This window comes from Aristolochia californica, unplaced genomic scaffold, assembly GCF_029961685.1.
Source record: "Aristolochia californica isolate CCGP_79_NKW_82.1479 unplaced genomic scaffold, dmAriCali1.0.hap1 SCAF_14, whole genome shotgun sequence".
Classification (NCBI taxonomy): Eukaryota; Viridiplantae; Streptophyta; class Magnoliopsida; order Piperales; family Aristolochiaceae; genus Aristolochia; species Aristolochia californica.
The window spans coordinates 9,444,652-9,469,260 of record NW_027181815.1 but is presented as its reverse complement, the minus strand read 5'-3'; the positions used below and the strand labels follow the sequence as shown (position 1 = coordinate 9,469,260).

General features: G+C 36.9%; 3 protein-coding genes across 7 annotated transcripts; 2 read left to right on the top strand and 1 right to left on the bottom strand.

The window, feature by feature from the left end:
- The first annotated feature begins 988 nt into the window (after positions 1 to 988).
- LOC137950371 (nudix hydrolase 19, chloroplastic-like) lies at positions 989 to 5,401 on the top strand. The gene is made up of 6 exons (XM_068796807.1): positions 989 to 1,759; positions 2,258 to 2,398; positions 2,505 to 2,609; positions 3,398 to 3,497; positions 4,383 to 4,475; positions 4,552 to 5,401. Exons 1-6 carry the CDS (start codon positions 1,163 to 1,165, stop codon positions 4,830 to 4,832), a joined length of 1,317 nt encoding a protein of 438 aa, XP_068652908.1. The 5' UTR covers positions 989 to 1,162; the 3' UTR covers positions 4,833 to 5,401.
- Positions 5,402 to 5,799: 398 nt separating this feature from the next.
- Positions 5,800 to 14,932, bottom strand: LOC137950529 (uncharacterized). Of its 4 annotated transcripts, none has more exons than XM_068797056.1 (4): positions 12,944 to 14,932; positions 6,529 to 6,657; positions 6,366 to 6,431; positions 5,800 to 6,232 (listed from the first exon to the last, which is right to left on the bottom strand). In XM_068797056.1, exons 1-3 carry the CDS (start codon positions 13,667 to 13,669, stop codon positions 6,381 to 6,383), a joined length of 906 nt encoding a protein of 301 aa, XP_068653157.1. In that variant the 5' UTR covers positions 13,670 to 14,932; the 3' UTR covers positions 5,800 to 6,232; positions 6,366 to 6,380. The 4 variants fall into 4 exon arrangements, with proteins under 4 accessions (XP_068653157.1, XP_068653156.1, XP_068653153.1 ...); XM_068797055.1 differs by having other exon boundaries at positions 6,366 to 6,657; positions 12,944 to 13,734; positions 14,414 to 14,932; XM_068797052.1 differs by having other exon boundaries at positions 6,366 to 6,657; positions 12,944 to 14,546; positions 14,631 to 14,932.
- A 208-nt stretch (positions 14,933 to 15,140) lies between these two features.
- On the top strand, positions 15,141 to 24,119 carry LOC137950265 (probable glycosyltransferase At5g03795). Of its 2 annotated transcripts, none has more exons than XM_068796652.1 (6): positions 15,141 to 15,423; positions 15,516 to 15,793; positions 16,790 to 17,076; positions 18,124 to 18,356; positions 22,979 to 23,136; positions 23,532 to 24,119. In XM_068796652.1, the coding sequence occupies exons 1-6, from the start codon at positions 15,255 to 15,257 to the stop codon at positions 23,631 to 23,633; spliced, it is 1,227 nt and encodes a 408-aa protein (XP_068652753.1). In that variant the 5' UTR covers positions 15,141 to 15,254; the 3' UTR covers positions 23,634 to 24,119. The 2 variants fall into 2 exon arrangements, with proteins under 2 accessions (XP_068652753.1, XP_068652754.1); XM_068796653.1 differs by having other exon boundaries at positions 15,311 to 15,423; positions 15,506 to 15,793.
- The last annotated feature ends 490 nt before the right edge of the window (positions 24,120 to 24,609 follow it).

The following is a 24,609-nucleotide window of genomic DNA, read 5'->3' as shown; positions in this document are numbered from 1 at the left end:
TAGTTAGGGTCTGTTAGTGCGCCGCCCTGAGGGAAAGTGATAGTGAAAGTGATAGTGATTTTACTCTGACTTGCCAAAAAACGTTATTGCGCTCACTCACATACCCTAAAGCATTAGTGCTCGTTCTAGTGTAAAATGTGTTAAAGTGAATTCTGACCCTAAACCCAATTCATTTACTTTCACTCGCTCGACGTTCATTGTGTTCCCCTCTCTTGACGCTCGTCCTTTCATCCTTGTCTCTCTCAACCATCTTTGTTTTCCATCATCTCGTCCTTTGAACCCTTTTTCCTCTTTAAGTTGATTATTAAATTTTTTTTAAATGAATTATTTTATCATGGCTTTAAAAGTATTAACCTAAATGTCCTCTATCAAAGTCTTTTTTTTATTTGTTATAGTTAATTAAACTAATAATTTTACTTTACTTTGTATTTATATTTTTAATTTATACCATACTAAAATCTATCTTATGTTATTAATAAAATATCATATTTATTTATTAGATTCATTATTGTTAATATTATTAAATCATTAATTTAAGAGTGATAATTAAGATCTTGTTAAATTAAGAACTTGATAAAGTATCTAGACATTTTAAAGGTAAATATTTTTGTTTGAGTATTCTATATTTTATAATTAATTAAATTAATAATTTAATTTTAATTTGTAATTATTAGAGTAAACTACAATTTATTTTAATTTGTTAATAAAATACCCTAATTAATTATTTATTATGTTAATATATTTTAATACTATATTAAATTAATTATTATAAAATAACTATATTTGTTTAGGTTTATTATTGGGTTAGGTATATTAACAAATATAACTCATTCTTTTTGTTTCTACTATATGTACACTAACACACGAAAAAGTAAATCTTGGAAAATTTTCCATTTTCCCGGGCAAGATGCGGTACCGTTCCCATGTCTTAAGAGAGCTGGAAGCTGTTCTCCTTCTCAAATTTATTTTGAATAAAATTAAGCAGACACATTTTGACAATCTCCTCCATTTGCTACCGACGGGAAACGCAGGCAACGGGAAATCGCTCCAAATCGGTCAATTGTTGGACGTGTCAACAGTGGAGACGACTTCCCAGCACCAACTTTCCACCTCTCCTTCTCTCTCTTCGACCATTAAACGTCATGATCGCTCTACTTTGAAAATGCTTGCTCGTCTTCCTCTTCGCTTTTTCGCCGTAGTACCCATTTTCCCAAGTATATGCGCAAGCTCGGTTGTCTCAAGGATAAGATATTCCTCAACAGCTCGGCGAGCCATGCCACTTAATCTCCGCCCCCATGCCTTCTCTGGCAACCCTCTCAGAAGCAAAGCCCTCAGATTGGATCCTTCCTCCAATTCGCCATTTGTTACGCTTAAAACACTCCTACTCGATGACACCCTTGAGCAGCTTTCCTCCAATTTGAAAGTCTTGCCTTTCAGAAAAGGCCGGCCGCTAGCCTTCTCGTCGCCTTCCGTCACTGATACTACCCCTGTTTGGCATCTCGGATGGCTTAATTGCCACGAATTTAAAAATTTCCTGTCAAAATCCGAGATTCCGTTGAGGGAGGACTCCTTGGTACATCTTGGCTCTGATGCTCATAGTATGTCTTACTGGGCGGTGGACATAACGGCCGTGAGCGATTTAGGCCAACCTGAAGTGACTGGTGGCAAGCAGTCGTGCTTTATCCAGCTGAGCACGCTCATGGTTGCTACCGATTGGGCTAACGAGTCTGCTATGGAAGAATTGGCTATCGCCGGTCATGTAAGTAGACTTGTTCTTGCATTGGGACTCGTCTCTATAAGCATTAGAGTCTTTCATATGTCAAATTTTAACTCGATATTATGATAAGGGAGTTCGGACAGCATTCTTAATTTTGATTTGGAATCTGGAATTTTGGAAGTGTTCTTCTACCTCATCCTCGCCAAGAGGATAACGTTCATACGTTCCTTCTCTCTTGTTTGCGTGCAACCGCGCCTCATTTTTGTCTCGTGGATGCAGTTCATAGTGAATTAGAGCTTGGCATGGTAAATATTATTTTAAAACTTAGGTTCTGAGAGTAACATCTGAATTGGACCATTTTCCCTTTCAGTTTGGGTCCCAAGTTTGAATTTAATACTTAGCAGCCGATTCATATAAAACTCTTCATTGGTATCTTTGCTACTCGGGTCAATTACTATTACCTTCTAGGTTTTCTTTGTTGTAATTTGATATTTTCTGAAATCCTTTAACACCTTTTTCTTTTATTTTTCATTAGATCAGGCCAGGGCGTTGCTAGAATGGCACAACACCTCACTTTTTTGCGGGCACTGTGGAATGGCAACTGTGCCTATTGATGCAGGGAGGCGGAAGCAATGTTCAAATGAAGCATGCAAGAAGAGGGTTTATCCTCGTGTTGATCCAGTATGAATAATTCCATGTTTTTTCTTCTAATTTTTACATCTACCTTGAAAATTAAGTGGACGCATGCATCATACTCTGGATCAAAGCCTTTTGGTATATGTTTCAGGTTGTCATCATGTTAGTCATTGACAAGGAAAATGACCGTGTGCTTTTGAGCCATCAATCAAGATTTGTACCTCGTATGTGGACTTGTCTTGCTGGCTTTATAGAGGTAAAGAGTTTATCCTTTAGCTTGAATGCACATTTATGCTTGCATGCGTACGGTAATTGTGTGCACTGTTGTGGACAATCTCCCATTTAGCATTAAAATTTCAAAATTCACAAATCTCTATTGGGCTAGTTGTCAAATTTTTTTTCGAGGTTGATTTTAGTAAGTTGCAAAAGGTTTATTTGTTAAGTATAGAGTCTGGGTCTTTTGATATTCTGAAAGAGAGTAAGGTCAAATGTTTAATTTTCCTGCTGGTTGACCTCTGTAACATTCTTATAATTCCAATGAAATTATTCACTTTTACAGCGAACACTAATTCCTTTGAGTACGGTTAGATTTATCAATTCCATGTCCAAAATTATAGGTGTTCTTGCTATGTCAGAGGCAATTGAAGTCCAAACGTACTTCTATCTTTAGGTTGGAAGTGCATACTTAATCTGCACAGATTTTCCCCTCTCCATATCTACCTCAGGGCACCTTTTACCATCTTGTCTTTTCCCAAAGCTTTGTCATTTGCAGATGCCCCGTTGAGAGAGAAAATCATCATTTGACAATTCTGTTTTGTTCTCTTTTTTTTTTTTTTTTTCTTTTTCATCTTTCTTTTAAATGCATTGGTAACTGTAATAAGCATACTGATTTTTTCCTAAAAAAAATTAGTGGTAATCCAGAATGCCACGAAGTACCTTGGAATATACTTTAGCCAAGATATTTTCATGAAGTCAATTTTTTATTGTCTGTTTTCCTGAAAGTTGTTATTCACTTGGCTTTGATTGGGTGTGTTTGTGTTTCAGCCAGGAGAGAGCTTAGAAGAGGCAGTGAGAAGAGAAACATTGGAAGAGACTGGTATTGAAGTGGGTGAAGTTGTCTATCACAGTTCTCAACCATGGCCTGGTATATCCTAATGTTTCTTGATCCTTTTCATGTTTCACATGCATTTCATGAATCCAGGCTCCAGTAATTGGTTTATGATTTATCATAAAATGCATTTATTTGAAAAAAAAACTGTCATTGATGCATTTGATGGCTATGGATTCACACCAAGCTCTTGTGAGGCTGAAGACTGTCCTGCGTAATCATGATAAAACTAAGTAGAAATTAGTTTCTATATATTTTTTTTCAGTCGATCAGTTAATTGATGGCTATGACATTGTAGAACTATTTGAATACCTCTTGATATCCTATATAGCTTGTAGTATTTCACCACTACTGGGTTGGGTCATATAGGGTGAAAAAGATCCACACTTAATTGGCAGAAATAAATCCAGGGTTCAGAGGCACTAAAGACATTCTTAAAAAGAAGGAAAAGCATTACATGCAGGCTCAATGTGTTGTACCCCATTTTACCACTTTTTTTTTTTTTTAAAAAAATTCCATTTGAAATTTTATAATTTTATTTTGACAATCGGTTTACCAGATATCTTTTTATTCTTGAATGCTAAGAAAATTGCAGACAGCCATCCATCATTGTTTCTGCACGTGTTCATGGCACTGCTTGTCTTTCAGAGGATGTCTGTTTAGATATTGTCAGTACTAGCCATGTGGATCTTTTTAAGATGTAAGAACTGATTATACATTCAGAATGTAGATAGTCTTTTGAACAAGTAAACAAAACTCTGGACTTTTGGTGGTAGGCCACTAGTTTGGCTTCAGTCTATTTAAGTTTACTTTTGTCAGAATGTATACTTAGTTGAAATTAGGGTTGCTGTTGAATTGAGCCTGAAAGTGTATTCTAATATTATTCAAGCGGACTGAAAATTCCGTTTGGAACATTTACAGTTGGACCAAACAACATGCCATGTCAGTTGATGGTGGGATTCTTTGCTTATGCTAAATCTTTAGAAATACGTGTGGACAAGGAGGAACTAGAAGGTATGGAGTTTCCTTAAGATACCTAATGGGCGAAGCTCTGAATGCAGTTTAATGATATTATACTTGATTTCTTTAGATGCTCAATGGCACGGTAGAGAAGAAGTGAAGAAAGCAGTGACTTTTGCTGAGTATGAGAAAGCACAAAGAACAGCTGCCGTTAAGGTGGACCAGATGTGTAAGGGCGTTGAGACAAGTCAGAATTTCTCTTCGGATTTCAACGTGGAAAGCGGAGAGCTGGCTCAAATGTTCTTCCCTGGACCTTTTGCCATAGCCCACCATCTCATCACTTCATGGGTTAATGAGTCTACAAAAGGTCTCAAATCTCCAAAACAGGCAACTCCCACATCCACTGTGTAGTTCTTCTACCAGATTGTTCAGTCATTGTAGTTAACAAGTTCTGATCCTACTCTCTCAGAACCCTGGACGAGGGCCTTCCTCTGACTACAGTAACATGACTAATATAACCTCTTGTCATAGTGCTGCCGGATTTTACAGATTCTTCCTTAGAAAAGGGTGGTAGTGCCTGGATAAGGATTGGATCCACCAGCTTCCAGATCATTGAAAAAATCTTTTGTTTTCTAATTAAGGTGAAGCGGAAACCCAGTGGAAGGGAGGTTCAGAGTAGTAAGGTCAAGGCTCGTGCATGAGCGGCAACTGGAGGCAGGTTGTGCCTGGCATTAGAATTGATGGCATTTGTATTCCTGTATGTCAATTAATTCGATGCATCTTTGTAGTAGTGGACAGCTGCATGAATCTTTGTTATAAATAATTTGTACCGTCTCTGTTTGTGTGATGAGGGCATTGATTTGGGAATGGCAATGCGTGATCAGTGATTCAGGATAAACAGTGAAAGTTCTATGTACATATTTGGTCAGTTTTAACTAGTTCCCTGAATAAACATTGAAGCCAGTTTGCCATCTTTCGTTTGTTCCTTGATTGTATATGTAGCATTTTCTTTTACTGAATTAATTTCATTTCTTTTTCTACTTCTTGGAATGACTTTTACGGAGCTCCTTTTCAGGCCTTAAAGATTGCACTTTCAGCGGTAGAGAATAGTCATCACTTTGTTGAACCTTTAAGAACTTGATTGTTAGGAGTTAGACGTCCTAATTTAATATTATCGAGAACAATAATAATCGCATAAGAAGAAATAATCAAAACATGAAAATACAAGATTTATATAGTTTCGTATCAAGGAGACTATGGTTTGTTTTTCGTCGTTGCAATAATTCAATATAATGATGAATTAGTTTACAAGAAAAATTATACACACGTGTTTTTCTCTAATCTCACTCGATAACAACTGATAATAATTCTCCAATGATAACTGTAACAACGATGCCACCCAAATATAAAGAAAAAACTAGGATAGTTATAATACAAATGTGAAATCCCCAAATTACTTTTAATGAAACAACAATCAATATATCGTGAACCTTTCAGGAACTCCCCACCCCCCTTCCAACCCACACTGACCTTACCGTGAAGTCGATCTATGAACCGACTCAACGTAAGGCATTAATTAGATTTCATAATTTAACAATGATTCTAGAATTGACGAATACACACATCAACATTTCTTAGAAAAATGGGATATGATCAAACAGCCTGAGGAAATTATGTTTGTTTATGTTTGTTTTTTTTTCTTTTTTTCTTTTTTTAGGAGGACCCATCTGCACCTTTTCTGACCCTTCTGCACCTTGGATTTCAGTACAACATCCCAGTTATACTTGGCTTATGTTTTGGACTGCAAGTAGCTGTCATTGGAAATGCAACAACTGTACATTAATTTTCCATATATATATATATTCAGACTATATAAAAGCTAACAGATTTTCACAATAATAAGCAGCCATTCTATCATTAATTAATGACAGTAACAGATCAAACCTCAAGATTTCTGCTCTATGGTTTCTGTAAACCGAGCCCACTGTATAGTTGACCTCGCCAAAGCATCTAATGGATCAATACACTTTTTAAGCAGCGGATCATCCCGAGGCAAGAGATTCTGCATATCATCAGAAGCAAGGATGATTGTGTTGACTGCCCTTACCTGAAGGACTTGCAATGCTATTCGCAGAAGGTTTCCAGCCCCTTCCACATCCTTTCTGTTCAGTGCTTCAATGGCAGGAATTACAGTGTGCTCCATGGTTGCTTTGTCAGGCAGCACAACCTCAAACCCCTGAAAATTCATCACTTGGTCAGTAAGCTTTGCACTAATTTTCTATAGTTCCAGAAATTAATATAAGCAACCAAGCACCACACTTTCTGATTATATGATTCACCAGAATCATTTTTGCTTTTTGACAAAAAAATCACCATAATGCTTTTTTTGTTTCTTCAACATGCCAATTCATCAGTGGTTGATGTATGAAGACAGAAAGTTGCACAGAACCTTGAAGTTTATAAAGATCAGGTAACCACCAGCATCTAAACTGTGTAGAAAGAAAATAGAAGACAAATTGGAGAGAAAAGAGAGAAAGAAGAAGAACTGGACCACCAGCATCTAAACTGTTTTCTAATACTCTCCCTCAAACTGGATCATATATGTCAAGCAACCCCATCTTGGCACAACACTAATTGAAGTCTCACTTTCTAGAAGTTTTTGCAAATATGTCACCAATTTGCTCAATGGTCCTGACATCCAGGGTAAATACTTTACCACTTGTCATTGCATCCCTCACAAACTGAAAATCAACTTTGATTGTTCTCTCGTGGAAGATAGGATTACTTGCATTAAAGATGGCTACTTGGTTAGCCCAGTTAAGCACCATAGGATCTTCATAAGCCAGTTTTAACTCTTTCAAAACTAACTTTATCCACATTAGTTCATTTACTGTATGAGCCATTGATCGATACCTTGCCTTTGTACTAGAACATGCCACAACATTTTGGTTTTTACTCTTCAAATCAATAAGATTTCCTCCAATAAATACACAAAAAACCTGTGGCGGATTTCTTGTCCAATTCTAAACCAACATAATCTACATCTGAGCATCATTCAACTCTAAGGTGATTGCGAGAGCTCCCTTCAAATACCTCAAGACTCTTTGTGTTGCTTTAAGATGAACTTTGCACAGAGATTCCACAAACTGTCTGGTCACACTAACAAAGAAAGCAATATCAGGTCTTGTAACAGTTGCATATATCAACTATTGAACTAATCTTCTATATATAGTCCTGACGTTTAATAAAGGGGCAATTCTCATCCAAAAAATTCTGACCAACCTCTATAGGAGTATCCAATGGGTTGGCTCCTAATAGCCCATACTTACATAACATGTCAATAATATACTTCTTCTGTGAAAGTACTACTTTTTATTTACTCTTGCAACTTCAATCCCCAGGAAATATTTCAAGGATCCAAGGTCTTTGGTTGGAAGTGCTTGATCAGATAAGTTTTCACTTCCCAATGCCCTTGGTATCCCTTCCAAAAAATACAATGCCATTTACATATATAAAAAAAAAAATCACATTCCCAGATGCACTAGTAAAACAAATAAGGAATGATCACAATCGCTCTGCGCAAACCCAAATGTTGTGACAAATTTAACAAATTTATCAAACCAAGCCTTTGGACTCTACGCCAAACCATAGATGCATGTATGTAGTTTACAAACCTTTTCCTTCACCCCCTGAGCAATAGACCCAACAAGTTGTTTTATATATCCTCCTAACGTAGATTACCATATAGGAATGCACTCTTAATGTCAAGCTTAAATAAAGGCCATCTCTTAATAGTAGCAACAAATATTAAAATTCTAATAGTATTCATGGATCCACTGGGGAAAAAAGTCTCAAACACATCGACACCATATGTTTGGGTGTAACTTTTGGCTATTTCAAAAAAATATTACATCTATTGAAATATATGTCCTCTTGTTTAGAAGATTTGAGTACGAGGATAACCCAAAAAAATGCATTATACAACCCAAAGAGAGAACTTGTCATTTTGAGGACCAATAAAATGAAACAAGCACAATGAACCAAATACCTTTGTGTGACATCAAATAAAGAACATTCTAACTTCAAACATGTGAAGGAATTTTGCCTCCCAAAACTGGAGATGGCATCCTATTAACCAAGTAAAGGAAAGTCAAAATGGCATCTCCCTAATACAATTTTGGGACATTCATTTGAAACAAAAGGGTACATGCTACTTCCACAAATTGTGATTCTTACATTTGTAACTTCATATTGTTGTGGAGTATACATGCATGATGACTGATGAATAATCCCATGAGATGCACAAAATGAATAAAACTCATGATTCATAAATCCAAGACCATTATCCAAATTAAAAGTTTGAATTGAAGTACCAAATTGAGTTTTTATTTAATTAAAAATCTGAACAAATACATCAAAGACTTCTGACTTCTCCCAAAGGAGATAAACCCAGGTAACCTTGCTACAATCATCAATAAATGTCAAAAAATACTGAAACCTAAACAAAGTGGAAGTCCTACAAGGACACAAGACATTGGAATGAACTAACGCAAATGGAACCTTACTATAATTGCTACTCAAAGGAAATGAACTCCTATGGTGCTTTCTAAGTTGACACGATTGACATTGAAAAGATGAATTATAAGGCAAAGTAGGAAGAAATTGACGTAACTTCAACGGAGATGGATGTCCCAACATAGATGTCAATAAATAAGGTGTCATAGAAACAACTCCAAGTGCAGTCCATGGACTAACTTGATCGGCATCTAGATGGTAGAGGCTTCCTCTTTCATGTCCTAAACCAATAATCCTCCTCGTCTGCAAATCTTGAAATACAATGAGAAGGAAAATGTGTAACAAAATAATTTAGTGATTTAGTGAGTTGATTCACAAACAATAAGTTGACTGGGAATGTAGGAACATATAACACAAAAGATAACAACAAATTATGTGTTGGGTGAACAACACCTTCACATGTGACAAATGGAGAAGACCCATCTACTAATTTCACAAGTTTATATGAAGAAGAAGGATATAAATTTCTAAACTGAGATGACATACCTAACATATGGGTTGATGCCCCAAAATCCATGACCCAAGAGGACTGAGAAGACACATGTAGTGTAGATGTACTTGGTAAACGCAGAGTAGCATTACCTGAGGATGATCTGCTAGCCATTGGAGTAGACATTGGAGTAGCTATGAGTTGGCTCAATCTATGGAGGAGTTGTTGGATTTCATCGTGTAATCTATACGTAGATTGATGTCTATTACCATTGCCTTCAAATTCAAAAGAATTAGCCCATGTTGGTTTTCCAAACTTATCCCAACAATTATCAAAATTATAGTTGGACTGTCCACAATGTATACATTTCTATCACCATGTCCATGACCTCATCCTCCACCATCACGACCCTGTCATCAGCCTCCCCCTCTCCCTCTAGCTATCTCAAATTGAGTGGGAGTAGAGGACAGGTAAAGGGCTATAGCATCAGAGTTTTTAATGTTCCTCTTAGTTTTACACACAACTGCACTTTCAGCTCTAATCACTCTCTTTGAGGCTTCTATAGAGTAGGAACATCATCATTTGCTAACATATGTGCTCTTAGGGCCTTGTAGTCGGGTCGCAACCCATCCAAGAATCCAGCAACCTGTATCTGTCCTTCCTTCTCTTGTAGCTTCACAGGATCTATAATAATAGGTTCAAGTACTTCTATCTCCTTTAACACCCCACACATTTTAGTTATTTTTTTTTCTTACTGTTTTGTCACCCTTGTTCATATTGAAAAATTTCACATATAGTTCATAACACGATAAAGTTACTTTCTTGATAAAAAAAAATGGAAGGATCTTCCACATATCCTTTGCTGTCCCACATCTAATAACTTGATTAATAACATGTGATAGCATCGAATTTAACATCCAAATTTGAACTTGGTGAACCTCTACTTCCCAATCTTCGATTATGTTATCAGGAGGATCTTCTCTAATGTACTTGGTTTGCCCTTTTGCAATAAAAAATTTCTTGATTGCACGAGTCAGGTAATTGGCCCCATTAAGCTTAACAGAAGTAATCTAGAAATACTCCTTATTTTGTGCAAACTTAGTGCTAGCTAGATTAATAACCTGTCCAGAATCTACAATAATGATTATCACTTACAACCATAAAAGAAAACAACAACAACTTTGAGCCAAAGACACTTCATAAACACCTTAAGGTTAAATAGATGTATGTGCAGATACTGAGGGCCCCACTCTTCGAAAAAACTCAATTGGGATTAACAAAGAATAGCTTTTGATGCTCAACAATCTTCTCATGAAACAATCAAGGGGATAGAGGAACAAATGACATGAAGATCTAATCCCACTAAAGCTTGCGCGAGCAAACCTATGTCCCAGGCTAGGTGAAGCAGGCAGTATGTCTCCAAACTACACTTCTGAATTTCATACTATCCTCATAGGATCACAAAAGCATATAATAATTGCTTTAGATAGCAGAACAAGTCATCAACCCTTAGGTTAAGGCACAAAGAAGAATAAAACAAGTCGTTAACCCTTAAGACACAAAGAAGAATAAAAAACCAACCTTTGAGTTCAATCAGCAGAGGAAATAGAGGAACCCAGTCTTGGATGAAATTGCAGACTTTAGGAAGAGGAGAAATTGACTTTTGAGCTTGAATTTATTGATCGATTTGCTCTGATACCATGTGAAGAAAGAAAATAGAAGAGAAATTGGACAGAAAAGATTGAAAAGAAGAAGAAGAGAGGAGAAATTGAGGGCTGCATACAACCTGCATGATGGGGGAAAGATTGACCCCCTCCTCTTTTATTACTCACTTAAATAGTGTTACAAAAAGACTAAATTGCCCTATAAAGAGGTTTTATATATGAGAAAAAACACCATTTAAACTCCTAAATTTTACATAATAACCACACCATTTCTAAGATACTAATCTAGATCCTCTATCTACCAAATTACAAACTTACCCACATAAGAAGTTATTAAAATGCCCTTGATTTCTGAAATAAAAGAAAAGCGCCAAATTTTTGCATTTTCATCAACCAGCTCTGATGCTGACGAAGCACCAACATCAAAATGATCAAAACTTATCATGTATACTATATTAAAAAGAAAACAACGTCCAAAAAATTAAACCATGTTAAGTTACAAATATGGTTAACCCATACAATGCAATCTTCCTTTGTAGCAGTCAACAGCTACTAAAATGAAACCAATAGAGTAACTGCATGAGAAGATGTGAGTCTTAGGATGCAACAAGCAACTTTTCTTCCCTCAATAAATGGCTAACATACAAAGTGAACATCACTAGACTAAAACATAAGGAAATTCCAGTTCCAATGCACCAAAACATACGTCAATAATGCCTTTGAAAAGGAAAATTAAGTAGAGACCTAAGTCCCATCTACCTATGTCTTTTTGGGAGGTGAATGAGTTCCCTACATTAATATATCCTAATTCATTCCAATTCCTGTTCCATTCTATAACTACGTGTCTGCCAACAATCTTTCTCTGTCTTACTTCTTCCGCTTCTACAGGATTCTTTCTCCCCTTTAATTCTCTTCTTTATCCTTTATCCATGGGATAGTTGCTTGGCCAAGCAAATTGGTAACTCCATGAAATTTAACAATTGAACACATCTACTAGAGCTTCCCATTTGCACATTTAGTGATTGAACCCCTTGTTGAGGTCATGGCCTACTTCAAGAGTTTCAAGTAGGAGACCTAACATCTCCCACCATGATCTTTAGGAGGTGCACTTTCACCTCATTCACTGTACTCAGCAGATCACACAACAAAAGTCCATCAAAAGCCATGAACTCAGACACAACTGAAGTCCAAGAAAGCAAATATGTGGCTTGCCTAGATCCAATAATCACTTCCAGTTCACTGAGAAATTGAAGATCCATTTAAGAAATAAAATATAGTCAGAGACGAATGCTAATTTCATTATTAAGTGCATTGACTTTGATAACCCCTTTACTGAGGTACATTTCTTCCATAGAGATCATCGCAAAGTCCAAATTTTAGTACCAGTATAAGGCACTAGCATGATAAAGCTCACAACCTCTTACATCCTGTAGGCTAAAAAAATAAAAGAGTTTTTTTTTTGTGGGGATTAAATTAATAAACGATTGACAAAAACTGTAAATAGATTGATACTAAATATATCAAATAGAAAAAAAAAATCCCTTGAAACTGCCTGGCTCACTAGTTGATAGGGCCCAATACAGCTATCTAGACCAGATATAGACAGAATTTGCAATAAGCATATCCGGCTGTAGCATTAGGGCCATTGCGTAATTATAGCAGTTACTATTATGCTCCATTACACAATTACCAATTGAAACAAAAACTTGACACGGTTATTCCAGATCAGCTTGAAGTCAACATTTCTAAATGGCATACCAAACTCTGTATTCAAGCATCTCTTTTCAATGATAAGCAATAAAAGTCAGTCAGAACAACAAAAGGAAATAAGACAACATGGAAATTTACAATACCTGATCCTGGAGTTTCTCCTGATAAAAACCAGCATTTAAGGTTGCTTCTGTGCCAAGGACTCCAATTCTCACACTGCTCCCAGTTCCCACAGGCTTCAAGTTTGCTGCCTTCAGTTCCTTTGCTACACACTCACCCACATGAAGAAAAGGTATGCTACATCCATCAGAGATCTCACCATACCATGAATGTGAGAAATGGCAAGGCATGACTATGCAACGAGCTCCTGCTCCCTCAAGAAAGTCCATTTTCTGCCTCAGGTTCTCCACAATAGCAGTTGGAACTAACGGAGACAGAGTGTTTCTGGAATTTAAATAAGGAAAAGAAGCCCTTTCAAGGGAGGAAAGTTCTTTGTTCAACACTGGATCACTGCAGACAACGAAAGGCAGAGACTCTTCTCCATCATTTGAGCTCCACAGTATAAGCTTCTTTAGAAATCTTAGTGTGGAAACTGCTGACATCCCTCCAATGATACCAACTGTTTTTGCTTGGCTCAGCAGGGCAGAAGTTGTTTGGCTGCCCAATGGGTAGGAGATTAAATCTAAATTTTTGGGTTCAGGCAGGTTACCACGTTCATCCGTCTGTAGACGGATTGAGGGTGAAGACTTTGCAAGAAAGCATAGACTAGGACACCTGAGCTTGAGATGGGTTCTATGTTTGAGACCTCCTAAGACATGTGGTGGGCAGTTCAATGCTTGGTAGGTCACTGTCATACTTCCGTCAAACATTCTCGACAAGAAAATGCACCTCTTGCAGCTAGTTATCTGGCATGGGATCTCTTTGTTTCAGCTCCCTTCGATCCAATGCACACATATAAACTGCATAAGCTTCGTGGGTTTCAAAAGCTGCTAACTTAAAACTATGCTGCTTAACCCAGAGACTTGCATTTTTAAAGACAATAACATCAGCGCCTGAGCCCCGAGATCAACTTAACAGTAGAAGCGAGGAAGTTTTTTGTTTTACCAGAGACAAAACTAAGAACTTCAGATTCCAGCCCCTGAGAACGAAAATCCCTTGAGAAAGAACTGAAACTCCGACGAAATCAACAAATTTGAGTTTCAGAAAACCAAGAAGTCGGCAGCTCAAGTATCATAATTAGATGGGCTTCAAATTTCGCCCCTTCCAGGACCAAACACAGACACCCCCCAAAACCCCTGAAGTCCACGGCAGTTACAATCACACTCAAAACGGAGAAACCACTTTCAACGATCTAGTTATTTTCCTTCTAGACCGAGACAAGTGACAGGGGAGGAGAATCAGGTAATGACACCTTCTCTCAACCCAATTATTTTTTCTCTCTAATGAAATTCCGGCATCAACATCCGGGTCATTCAATCATGGAATCTTCATGCTTGTCTTCCCATCAACTCCTGCCACTCAACTCCGACATCACTACTGACTCAACCGTCCACCACAAAATAAAAAAAAAACAAGAAGAAAAAAAAAATTACCCTACGACATGGATTTCCTACCTCGGTTTAGTTTTATCATCCACCTCTGACATCCGCTTCTTCTTGGAATCTGAGATGCAATGATCTGCATCTTGAAAACAAAAATGGTGGGCCCAATCTGGTGCGAAAAACAGGAATTTTTTATCTCCATTGGCTGCAGTAAGCATTAACAGTCTAACAGTGAAACCGTGTGATTAAAATTTTTGGTCGCAGCAGCTACCACACAATTATGAATTACCTCTGGTCTTCCAAAAGAATGAAATTTGATGAATTACAGTAATCTAATTCCGGCGCATTCTCGTGCTCATTGGGCCGCTGGAAATCCAACTTGGGAACAAAACCTGCCAATCCTTTGTTGATAGTGAAACACGTGTTTGGCGCTTCAACCTCTCTCTGTTTGCAGATCCCGTCTCTGGCCATTTTACCTTTTTCCATTACAGGAGATTGGCTGAAGAATGAAGACCAGACAAGCAACTATTTTGGCGAGCAATTTTCTTTGGAAAGCAATATCCTTCCAACGAAATATTATTTTTGGTAAGAAAAGTTTCATCAACATTGCAAAGATGAGCCACCGTTTTCTTCGGCTCGTTTTATTTTCGTTTTCGTGGGCTGGGCATGGTGACTCATTTTGCTGACTGCTGCATTCGTGGGCTAACACTAACTATGCCATGTCCGTAGCCCAGGTTGTTTTGTTCCACTGATATAGCCGAGCCTACGATACGAACCAGCAAGATTGGAAGTCACTGTCTCTTCTGCGATACGCCTGCTTTGTTTCACTCTTTCCACTCTAGTCTTTACCGGTGTTCTGCTGATTTCTAGTTCTCGACCCCGAATCCATTTACAGGGCGGTTCTCTTGCTATAATGGCATCAAAACCTTCACCGTCTGTTGCTTTCTTTCCTTCCTGCTCTCTCCAACGCTCGCTCCTCACTGTTGCTGCACTGACTCTCATCACCTTCACCTTTTTTTCCCTTAAATCTCTCCATTTTTCTCGTCCTTATCAGTCAGATGTCACACGGGTTTTGGGCTCAGGTTAGTTCCTTTTGCTTTTGCCTTTGGTTCGGCATCGTCTTCTCCGTATGTGTGGTTTCTTACCCAAGGTTCTAATCTAAAGGTCGATGTAGATCAAGCTGCCGAAGATGGGGATACATTCACCTCTGTTTACCACTACCCAGAGGTCTTCAAGAGGAACTATGCAGAAATGGAGAAAAATTTTAAGGTTTATATATATCCGGATGGAGATCCGAATACTTTCTTTCAGACGCCGAGAAAGCTTACGGGGAAATATGCTAGCGAAGGCTACTTCTTTCAGAACATTAGGGAGAGTGTATTTCGGACGGAGGACCCAGATCGGGCGGATCTTTTCTTCATCCCAATTTCTTGTCACAAAATGCGCGGCAAGGTAGGTCTTCTCATCTTCTAACAGAATCGTTGAATGGTAATCTATTTTTGTTTTTTAACTAGTAAGAATTGTTTATTGCTTCTATGAGATTTTAAATCCGTCGTGTTCAGCTTGACTGTAACTAGGCTTGTGCTTTTAATTTCGACTATCGAGTATTTAAATTTCATAAAACCTATGCACATTAATTTATGCCTTTATGCGAGAGAAGGTACTAGTTCTGAATTCTGCTACCAACTTTGTTGTTACCAGCCGCTGCAAGAGTTGATAGATGATCTTGTTTGTGGTGCTCACATTAATGCATTTGAGCATAGAGTCCATCAGTTTAGCTGTAGTTTGTGTCTTTATGCCAAGTTCTGGAGAAAAGGTGAAGCTGCGTTCTTTGAATTCGTATATGAACCCTTCCATCATCAAGCCAGTAGTATACATGACTGCCATTCTGAAATCTGCGGCTGGGAAAATCAAAATTTTTATCACTCTTCCCTATGATGGTAGATCTTATTAGCTCTCAGAAAGTTAATTCTCACTCTTAAAGCAATTTGGTGCTCAAATAGAGGCAGCTTTACTCAATATAGTATGATTCAACATATTATGGGTTGAGACAATTACATTCAGATGTTGGAGCATATTCTTCTTTACAAACAGAAGCATAAGTGGCCAACGCTGCTAGTTTAACTGTGAAAAGTGTACTTTTGTATTATGAACATATTATTACTTTTCTTGTTCCAAAAAAGAAAAGAATTTTTAACATATAGTCCTAATTAGAACAAGTTGGTTATATTCTTACTAATAAGATTAAAAATATTTAAATCTATGAAAGAGAAAAAAACAATATTGCTTACAACCGTATTTAAAAAAGCTAGTTGCATACTTAGTTTGGTTATTTCTAAGTGAGTCATATTTTCTATAAAAAAGCTAGTTTCATGCTTAGTTTGTTTAGTTCTAAGTGATCCATACTTTCTTTCTCATTTATATGTTGGTGCTTCAAATTGTCTTCAGGGCACATCTTATGAGAACATGACCATAATTGTGAAGGATTATGTTGAGGGCTTAATAGCCAAATACCCATATTGGAACAGGACTTTGGGTACAGACCACTTTTTTGTTACTTGTCATGATGTCGGTGTGAGGGCCACGGAAGGACTAGAGTTTCTTGTGAAGAATTCGATTCGTGTTGTATGTTCACCAAGCTATGATGTTGGGTATATTCCACACAAGGATGTTGCCCTCCCTCAAGTATTGCAGCCCTTTGCTTTGCCAGCTGGAGGAAATGACATAGAAAACAGGTCAATCAATGTTAATTTTTTTGTTGACATAATTGAAATATTTTTTCTGAAGCTGGAAAAAGAGTAAACAAGTAAATCGGTGTCTGCACGAGTTGAAATTGCACAGCATCTAAAGTATACCTTGTAAACACCCTAAACCACTTAGGTAACCCTTGTGAACAAGTTACCCAAGAGTATGATGAACTAGTTTCAGGTGTAGTACTTGAGGTAAAAATCATTGTATTAATAATTGGATGTTATCTTTCACTTAAACAATGCCGGTCCATACTGCCCAACATCTATGGGTTTCCACCAGTCCCATTGATCTGCAAAAAACATAAGTTTTATTAAATAGCCATAGCTAGGATAACAGAATTAATGGTGAGGTCTATGTTTTACCGTTGCCACCATGTTTGCTTGGTTCACATGCATAAAATTTTCTTCTGTCTAGTAAGAGCATTTTTGGTGGGGTTGTTTCGATAAAATAGGCTGGCTGCTCCAGTGGCATCTTGATGTGTGGGTATGAAATAAGTGGTCCATTCATCTCTTTATAACATGGGTTGCTTGACATAATTAGAGTGGCATCCTAGAGCAGCCAACTGTTTGGCTGACTCTCTTGCTAAAGAGGGGGTCCCCCTTCAATCCCTCATTGTTAGGGACCCCCCATCTGTTGTTTCTTTTGCCTTTTGGCTTAACGGAATTTCACTATTCTCAAAAAAGGAAAAATAATAATTAAAGTGGCAACATAGACACTAGCTTACACCAATAGGCTGTTTTGACTGTTGGTTTGTGTGATATTTTTAGCAGCTGTGCATTTTGGTGATTGTCTTTCAATTGGGCTCACTTTTACCAATATAAGATGGCATGTACCAGTATCAAGATAATGAGCTGTTAACTCATTTACTCTATTTCTAATTTGTGTGCAATGATTTATCACATCTGTAGTATTTTGGCCCTGCTATCAATTCAGAGATGTTGGTCTGTGTTGGCTTAGTTCAATGTTCAGGTGCTGATATTTCTTTCTCAATGAGTAAATTGTTGCTAAATATGAGAATAAATATATTACAGGACAATACTTGGCTTTTGGGCTGGTCATCGCAATTCGAAGATAAGAGTCATCTTAGCACGTGTGTGGGAGAATGACACTGAACTTGCTATAAGCAATAATAGAATAAGTAGGGCGACAGGAGAGCTCGTTTATCAAAAGCAGTTTTATCGGTCTAAATTTTGCATATGTCCTGGTGGTTCGCAAGTCAATAGTGCCCGGCCTGCAGACTCAATCCACTATGGATGCATTCCTGGTGAGTGATTTTGTCTCTACACGTTTGTTCTATGTTATGGATGGTGGTTGAAGTGGTCATAGATCTGGTAATGATGGTTTGCAAAAGCATGGGTAAGCATATCTTTAATTCATGTATCTATATGCATGACCATACAAAAATTAAAGAATGGAAAGCTACTCTTACTATTGACATCTTGTTAGCAGTTCCCCATATAATATGCAGAAAATGCAAGAAACAAATTGCAAGTTCTGGCAATTGAGAGTCAATATGTGATGAAATTCATGATCTTTCTGGAATAGTTACTGTTTTTAAGAACTATGCTGAATACGTATAAAAAAGGAATCATGCTATTGCATGCATTTTTTCTCTTTGATCATTTTCTTTAAAAGATGAAAATTTTATTAAAAGAAGAGAGGACTGAAAAAACTTACTAGATGAGCAATCAGCTACCAAACAAGAAGAGATTATTTATGAACTTCACTAGCAAGCTATTAGCTGATCTAGGGATATGAAACCAAGAAACTTGAATGCCCAAGCATATCTCCTGAACTTCAGCAAAATGATTCCATAATCTCTTTCAATTTTTTGAAGTTAGAGAATCCCATATCCTTCTTGACAGCTCTATATCTCTCTAGAACTGTCGATGAAAGCATACTTTCCCTTGGTCTTGCAGTTATGGGGTCTATGCTAGTTGTCAACTTTGTATCAGAGAAATTCCTTGGTGACTTCACTATATTCTTCCAATCTATCTGGAACAGTTGCAAATTTCTGCTCTTGGATGAATTGACCTCTAGAAGATTGAGTTATTTATGAATGTTTTGCATGGTTTATAGCAAGTTGGCAATCAATTTTGATAGTTTGAAATGCACCTTGTTCAAGAATTAGGATCTCCCATGTTGAAGGGAAGATTTTGAATTTCACCATTTTTAAGAAACTAAAGAAAAAGGGAAGATTCTGAAGTACTTACAGGAGTTTGCTTGTCTAAAGATCTAAGTTAACTTTCAATCCTCTTAAAGACATTTATCTTGTCTAGAGATTTTTGGTAATGCTAGTTTCCTAGTTTTTGGGAATAATAAGCTTAAGGAAGCATTCTATACCAAAATTACATGCTTGTCCAGGCCAAGGTTCTAAAGACCACAGATCTCCTGCTCTTACAATTCTGACTCTTGCAACTACAGGAAAGCCTTTTATGTAATGATTTATTGCCATTCTTTCCTAGGACGTTTTATTTGTAAACTCTGAAATGTTTGTTATTGAAACTTCTTACAGTAACAGATGAGTTGCCTTCATCCTTTTAATTGGGAGGTGAATTTACAGATCCACATAAGGGGATTCTCCTAATTATATTGTTGCTGCTAAAATTTTCTTATCTTCTTGTTAAAGTTGGGTCTAAATCTATCCATAATACTATCAAAGTTTGGATGCCTTTTCCTAATTAATAACCATAGGATTTTTATTTCAAGGCCATTGTTAGTATACAAAACATGGAGTGAAGCAGGAAACTGATTCTTTATTTCATTATAAAAAAGTTTGAATACATCAAAGGCTTCAAATTTCTCCTTGAGAAGGTAAAATCCAAGTACATCTACTAAAATCTTCAATAAATGAAATAAAGTACTTATGACCAATTTTTTTTTTTTTTTGAGAGGGGCGTGGTGCGATTCGAACTTGCGACCTTACGCACCTAAGGTAAATAGAATACCACTAGACCAAAGGCCTTAGGTACCTATGACCAAATTGACTAGTCACAGGGCAAAGGTCCCAGATGTCGAAGTGTATAATCTCAAAAAGGTGACTAGGCTTGTGAGGTGAGACTTGAAATGAACTTTTGTGATGCTTGCTCAATTGACATGATTCACATTGAAAGGAAAGATTGGAAGAAATTTTTTGGAAGACTTGAATCAGTTTTGCTGTCAATGGATGACCTAATTGTAAGTGCCACTTTAGAAGAGAATCTACAGAGTGTAATGCCTAGATATTATTGGGTTGGTGGCTCTCCAGATAATATGGTTCGTCTCTTTCACGAGCGGAACCAATCGTTTTCCTCGTTACGAGATCTTGAAATACACAATGAGTAGGATAAAAAGTAAGAAAACAATTCATAGATTTGGCTAGCTGACTGACATATAACAAATTCAAAGGAAACTTAGGGACAAGTAGTGTTGACTGAGGAGACAAAAAGGGAGCTGGAGTAACAGTACCTACTTCTTAAATAGAAGAAGTATACCCATCAACCAAATTGACATGCTTTATATACAAGGACTCCTTCAAATCATGAAACAATGCTGACATACCTGCCTAGTGGCCCCTGAATCAAGAACCCAAGACAATAATGAGCATACTTGAAAAGCTGACATACTTGATTTGGCACTGGTAGGAGTAGGGACATGAATGGAAGTATGAGCCACAAACGCAGAAGATGAGGTGACAAAGATTTGTGTCATGCATTATATAATCTATTGTTGCTGTTGTATCAACTATTGCATCTCATCTGGAGTTCTTGGTGTAACAGAGGTAACAGTGTCAGAAGTACCACTTCCACTATCATGGATAGTGGAGTTAGTTCGTTCTGGTTTTCCTAACTTAATCTAGCATCTGTCAGAGTACTTTGTCCACAATGAACACATGTTCTTTCTGACTTACCATCACCATAGCCTCTACCTCGACCAGAGCCCTCTCTACCTCTACCTTTGCTAGTACCTGTGTGACCTCTAGATGAGTCTGTGGAGGTGGAAATAGTGTCAGAAGTATTAAGGGTTGTACCTTCCATTATCTTGCCATCTTTACCCGCTTTGAGTAAAACTATCTTCCTAGTCCTCATAATTTGATTGAAGGTGGTAGAGAGAGTAGGAATCTCATCAAATGTTAATACCTGAGTTTTTATCCCATCAAATTTGGTGCCTAATCCATCAATAAATTTTGCCACTAACAATTGATTTTGTTGATTCCTCAATTCTCTTTCATCCATAGTAAATGGATGATATACATTAATCTCCTACCATATACCCAGGAATGCACTGTAGTATTTTGTGGGGTTTTATTTCCTCTTTTCAGCTCAAAGAAATCATTGTATAGCTCATAAATTAGAGAAAGGTTACTCTCCTGAGCATACAAAGACTCTAAGGACACCACATAGCCCTTACCGGTCTCATAATTCATCATTTGATTTCTCAATGTGGAATCAATGCTATTGACAATCTAGGTCTTCTGCCTCCCGGTCATCATTTATAGGGACTGGAGGATCATCTCTAATAAATTTTGTCTTTTTTCTGGCCTTTTGATTCATCTTTACAGATTTAGCCCAATTAATATAATTAGACCCTATCAGTTTCTTAGATATAATCACAATTGTGTCTTTTCCATCATATCTTGTATTTTCTCTGGATAGAGTGCATACTTCTCCTGAATCAGCCATATTGTATATAAAGGATCACAGAATGACCAAATAATGTTTCTAGAAAATTTCCAAATATATCACTGGTGTGGGGCCCGCCTCACAGAATTAGGGTTAGGGCAAAAGCTAGGATGTGCACACTTCAGTACTTCAAATTCCAAGAGAATAATATGGATTACTCCTTAATTAGAGCTGACATCAGCCTAATAATGGATGACGTAGGCACACTACTAAGGATAGGTGATGCACATCCCAAAAATCTTTAAGAGAAACCCACTTAGGGAAATTTAATCATAGAGATCACTTAGTGATCAATAGAAACCAGTAACCTTAGGGTTATGGCAAAGAAAAAGAGAAAAAACTTAAATTTTTACCAACTGGTAACCGAAGAGCTTGATGAATCCTTTTAAGATATCGTCCTCTCAAAACTGATGGAAAACTGTAAAAGATGCTCCGAGATGTGATCTACCGCTCTGATACCAAGTAAAAACTAGAGTTTAAGGTGTTGGAAGAAGAGAGAGAGAGGAGATTTGAGAAAACCTTCGACCCCCGCTGAAGAAATTACAAAAAATACCCTTACTCAATAATGCTTTTGCTCCTAATATCTCCCAATCTATGTATCTTGTGTACATGAAAATTAAACCATAGCAATAATTCAATACATAGAACAAGACTATATATAGAAATAACTCCACCAAAGTAGTAAAATAACCAAAATACCCCTGGACACATTTTCTAACACAGATAAATAAGTAAATAATAAAAAAGAACTTGGTTGTCCTTCTATTTATGGATCTGGGGTCAGCTTATACTTCTATTATTTTCCATTAAAAGCCACAAAACATTGAAATAATGCTTAAATCATCCAGTTCTTGAATGTTAAAAATTGTGTGTTATTTGATCTTGATCTTACCTCCAAAAAATTCTTGCTTCTTCTTCTTTTTGTCCAACAGGACTATTCAGGTGGTGTTTATTGTTTGTTCTTTGATCTTGATCTTACCTCCAAAAAATACTTGCTTCTTCTTTTTGTCCAATTGAATTTCTTTATTGTACAAGTGCTTATCTATTTCTGATATATCCATAGTTTCATACTGAACATCCATTTCCTAGTATGTATATAATGTGCTCTGATGACCATGCTAGTGACAACATTCTGCAATTTTTCAGTTTAGAGAAGGCCAGTTTTTTGGGTGCCTTTGTCTTTCCAACTACATCTGCTGGTATAATTTGTTTTATGTTCTTGCAGTAATATTGTCCAATTACTACGACTTGCCATTCAATGACATCCTCAACTGGAGACAGTTTGCAGTGATAGTTAAGGAGAGTGATGTATATCAGCTGAAGTCAATTCTGAAGTCCATATCCGATGAAAAGTTCATTGAACTGCACAAAAATTTAGTGGAGGTAAATATTTTCAAGTTTTTTCCTGATAAAAAACTCAATACTTGAATTAAATTTTATTCATTGGATAAATATAGCTTATACTTTTTCTAGCTTTAGGGTCTGTTTGGAACTTCTAGAAAAGAAAAATAAACATTTGACCATTATTATTCCCAAAAATAGCTAGTGAAAATGAGATAATGATCAAAATTTCCTTTTCACTAACTTTTTTTGGGAAATAATAATGGTCAAATTCTCATTTTCTTTTCTCTTCCATGGGTTCCCTTAAGTTTTGCCATCTAATGATGGGGAATTGCATGGAAGCGATTTGCTTCTTGAATCTAGACGTTGGTTTTTTAATATTCTCATTCTCCAGGTCCTCTTTTTTCATTTTGTGTTTTTGTGGCATGCTTCTGTAGATACAGAAACACTTTGAATGGCATTCACCTCCAGTCAAATTTGATGCATTCCACATGGTCATGTATGAACTTTGGCTACGCCACCATGTCATCAAGTATTGAGAACTGAAGGGCATTTTTTGTACATTGGCATATGTTAAGCAGTATTCAGTTCCAACGGAAATTGATAGATTGGCTGCAAAGAGCTCGTAGGAGATCATACAGGAGATGTTTTGCAATTCCAAGTTTTGAGGTACTCTTAATCCCTATTAGTGCCTTTTTTTCTGGAAAAGTTAGAAAAATATTTCCAGGTAGAAATGCATTTTTTGGATTCATTACTGCCCTATTTTTCCTGGAAATGCACATCTACCTGAAAATCTTTACCTGTTCGTAAAGATTTTGAGTCATCAGATGCTGGAAAACTTTTGTTTTCAAATGTACCAAATTTTTTGTTTTCTTTCCCTATTATTTCATTACCTAGACTGGATTGTTATTCTAGAAATAGAAGTTCGAGCAGGAACCTCAAAGCGCAATTGATCGCTCATACGAGATGACCCATTTTATAGATCACTTGACACGAATTACTTGTAGGCTCACCGCTTACAATTCGATGACAATTAAGGGTGTTTTGTGGTGTTGGAAACATTATCCTCCTGATTCTTCTCCACGATTCTTCTTATTTTTAAAAAATATTAAAAAAGATAATAATTTTGTTTTCTATTACTCCAATAAGGAACTATTGAAGAATAAACCAAGTTATTTTTTATTATTTATAAATAATAATTTATTTCTAACATAAATACGAACACTATAACTAATTTTTCCTGTGTTTCCTATAGCGACATAAATTCTATTGAGAAAATTAATCCAAAAAAAATAAAATTCAGGACCTCTATTTTCGTCTCTAATGTCTCTCTTCCCCATCCATCCCTGTCCAAAATGCTGGAGGAAATTGAATTTACCCAGCAGCACATTGATGCACCTCTAACAGCATACACAGTTTTGATTACTCGTAACATGGCAGATTCTTTCCGTTTGTTAAGCCAACAAGCAACGCATATTCTAGGCCGACTCTAATTTTGAGCCAGACACCTCAGAA

What these genes read in the sequence shown, in the direction of transcription:
- LOC137950265 (XM_068796652.1), top strand. Translation starts at nt 15,255, where the DNA reads ATGGCATCAAAACCTTCACCGTCTGTTGCTTTCTTTCCTTCCTGCTCT. An exon ending in CACACGGGTTTTGGGCTCAG is followed by an intron (nt 15,424 to 15,515) that starts GTTAGTTCCTTT and finishes AGGTCGATGTAG; the next exon opens with ATCAAGCTGCCGAAGATGGG. An exon ending in GGAAATGACATAGAAAACAG is followed by an intron (nt 17,077 to 18,123) that starts GTCAATCAATGT and finishes AATATATTACAG; the next exon opens with GACAATACTTGGCTTTTGGG.
- LOC137950529 (XM_068797055.1), bottom strand. Translation starts at nt 13,669, where the DNA reads ATGTTTGACGGAAGTATGACAGTGACCTACCAAGCATTGAACTGCCCA. An exon ending in AGGAGAAACTCCAGGATCAG is followed by an intron (nt 6,658 to 12,943) that starts GTATTGTAAATT and finishes ATGAATTTTCAG; the next exon opens with GGGTTTGAGGTTGTGCTGCC.
- LOC137950371 (XM_068796807.1), top strand. Translation starts at nt 1,163, where the DNA reads ATGCTTGCTCGTCTTCCTCTTCGCTTTTTCGCCGTAGTACCCATTTTC. An exon ending in GTCTTGCTGGCTTTATAGAG is followed by an intron (nt 2,610 to 3,397) that starts GTAAAGAGTTTA and finishes TTTGTGTTTCAG; the next exon opens with CCAGGAGAGAGCTTAGAAGA. An exon ending in CAGTTCTCAACCATGGCCTG is followed by an intron (nt 3,498 to 4,382) that starts GTATATCCTAAT and finishes GAACATTTACAG; the next exon opens with TTGGACCAAACAACATGCCA.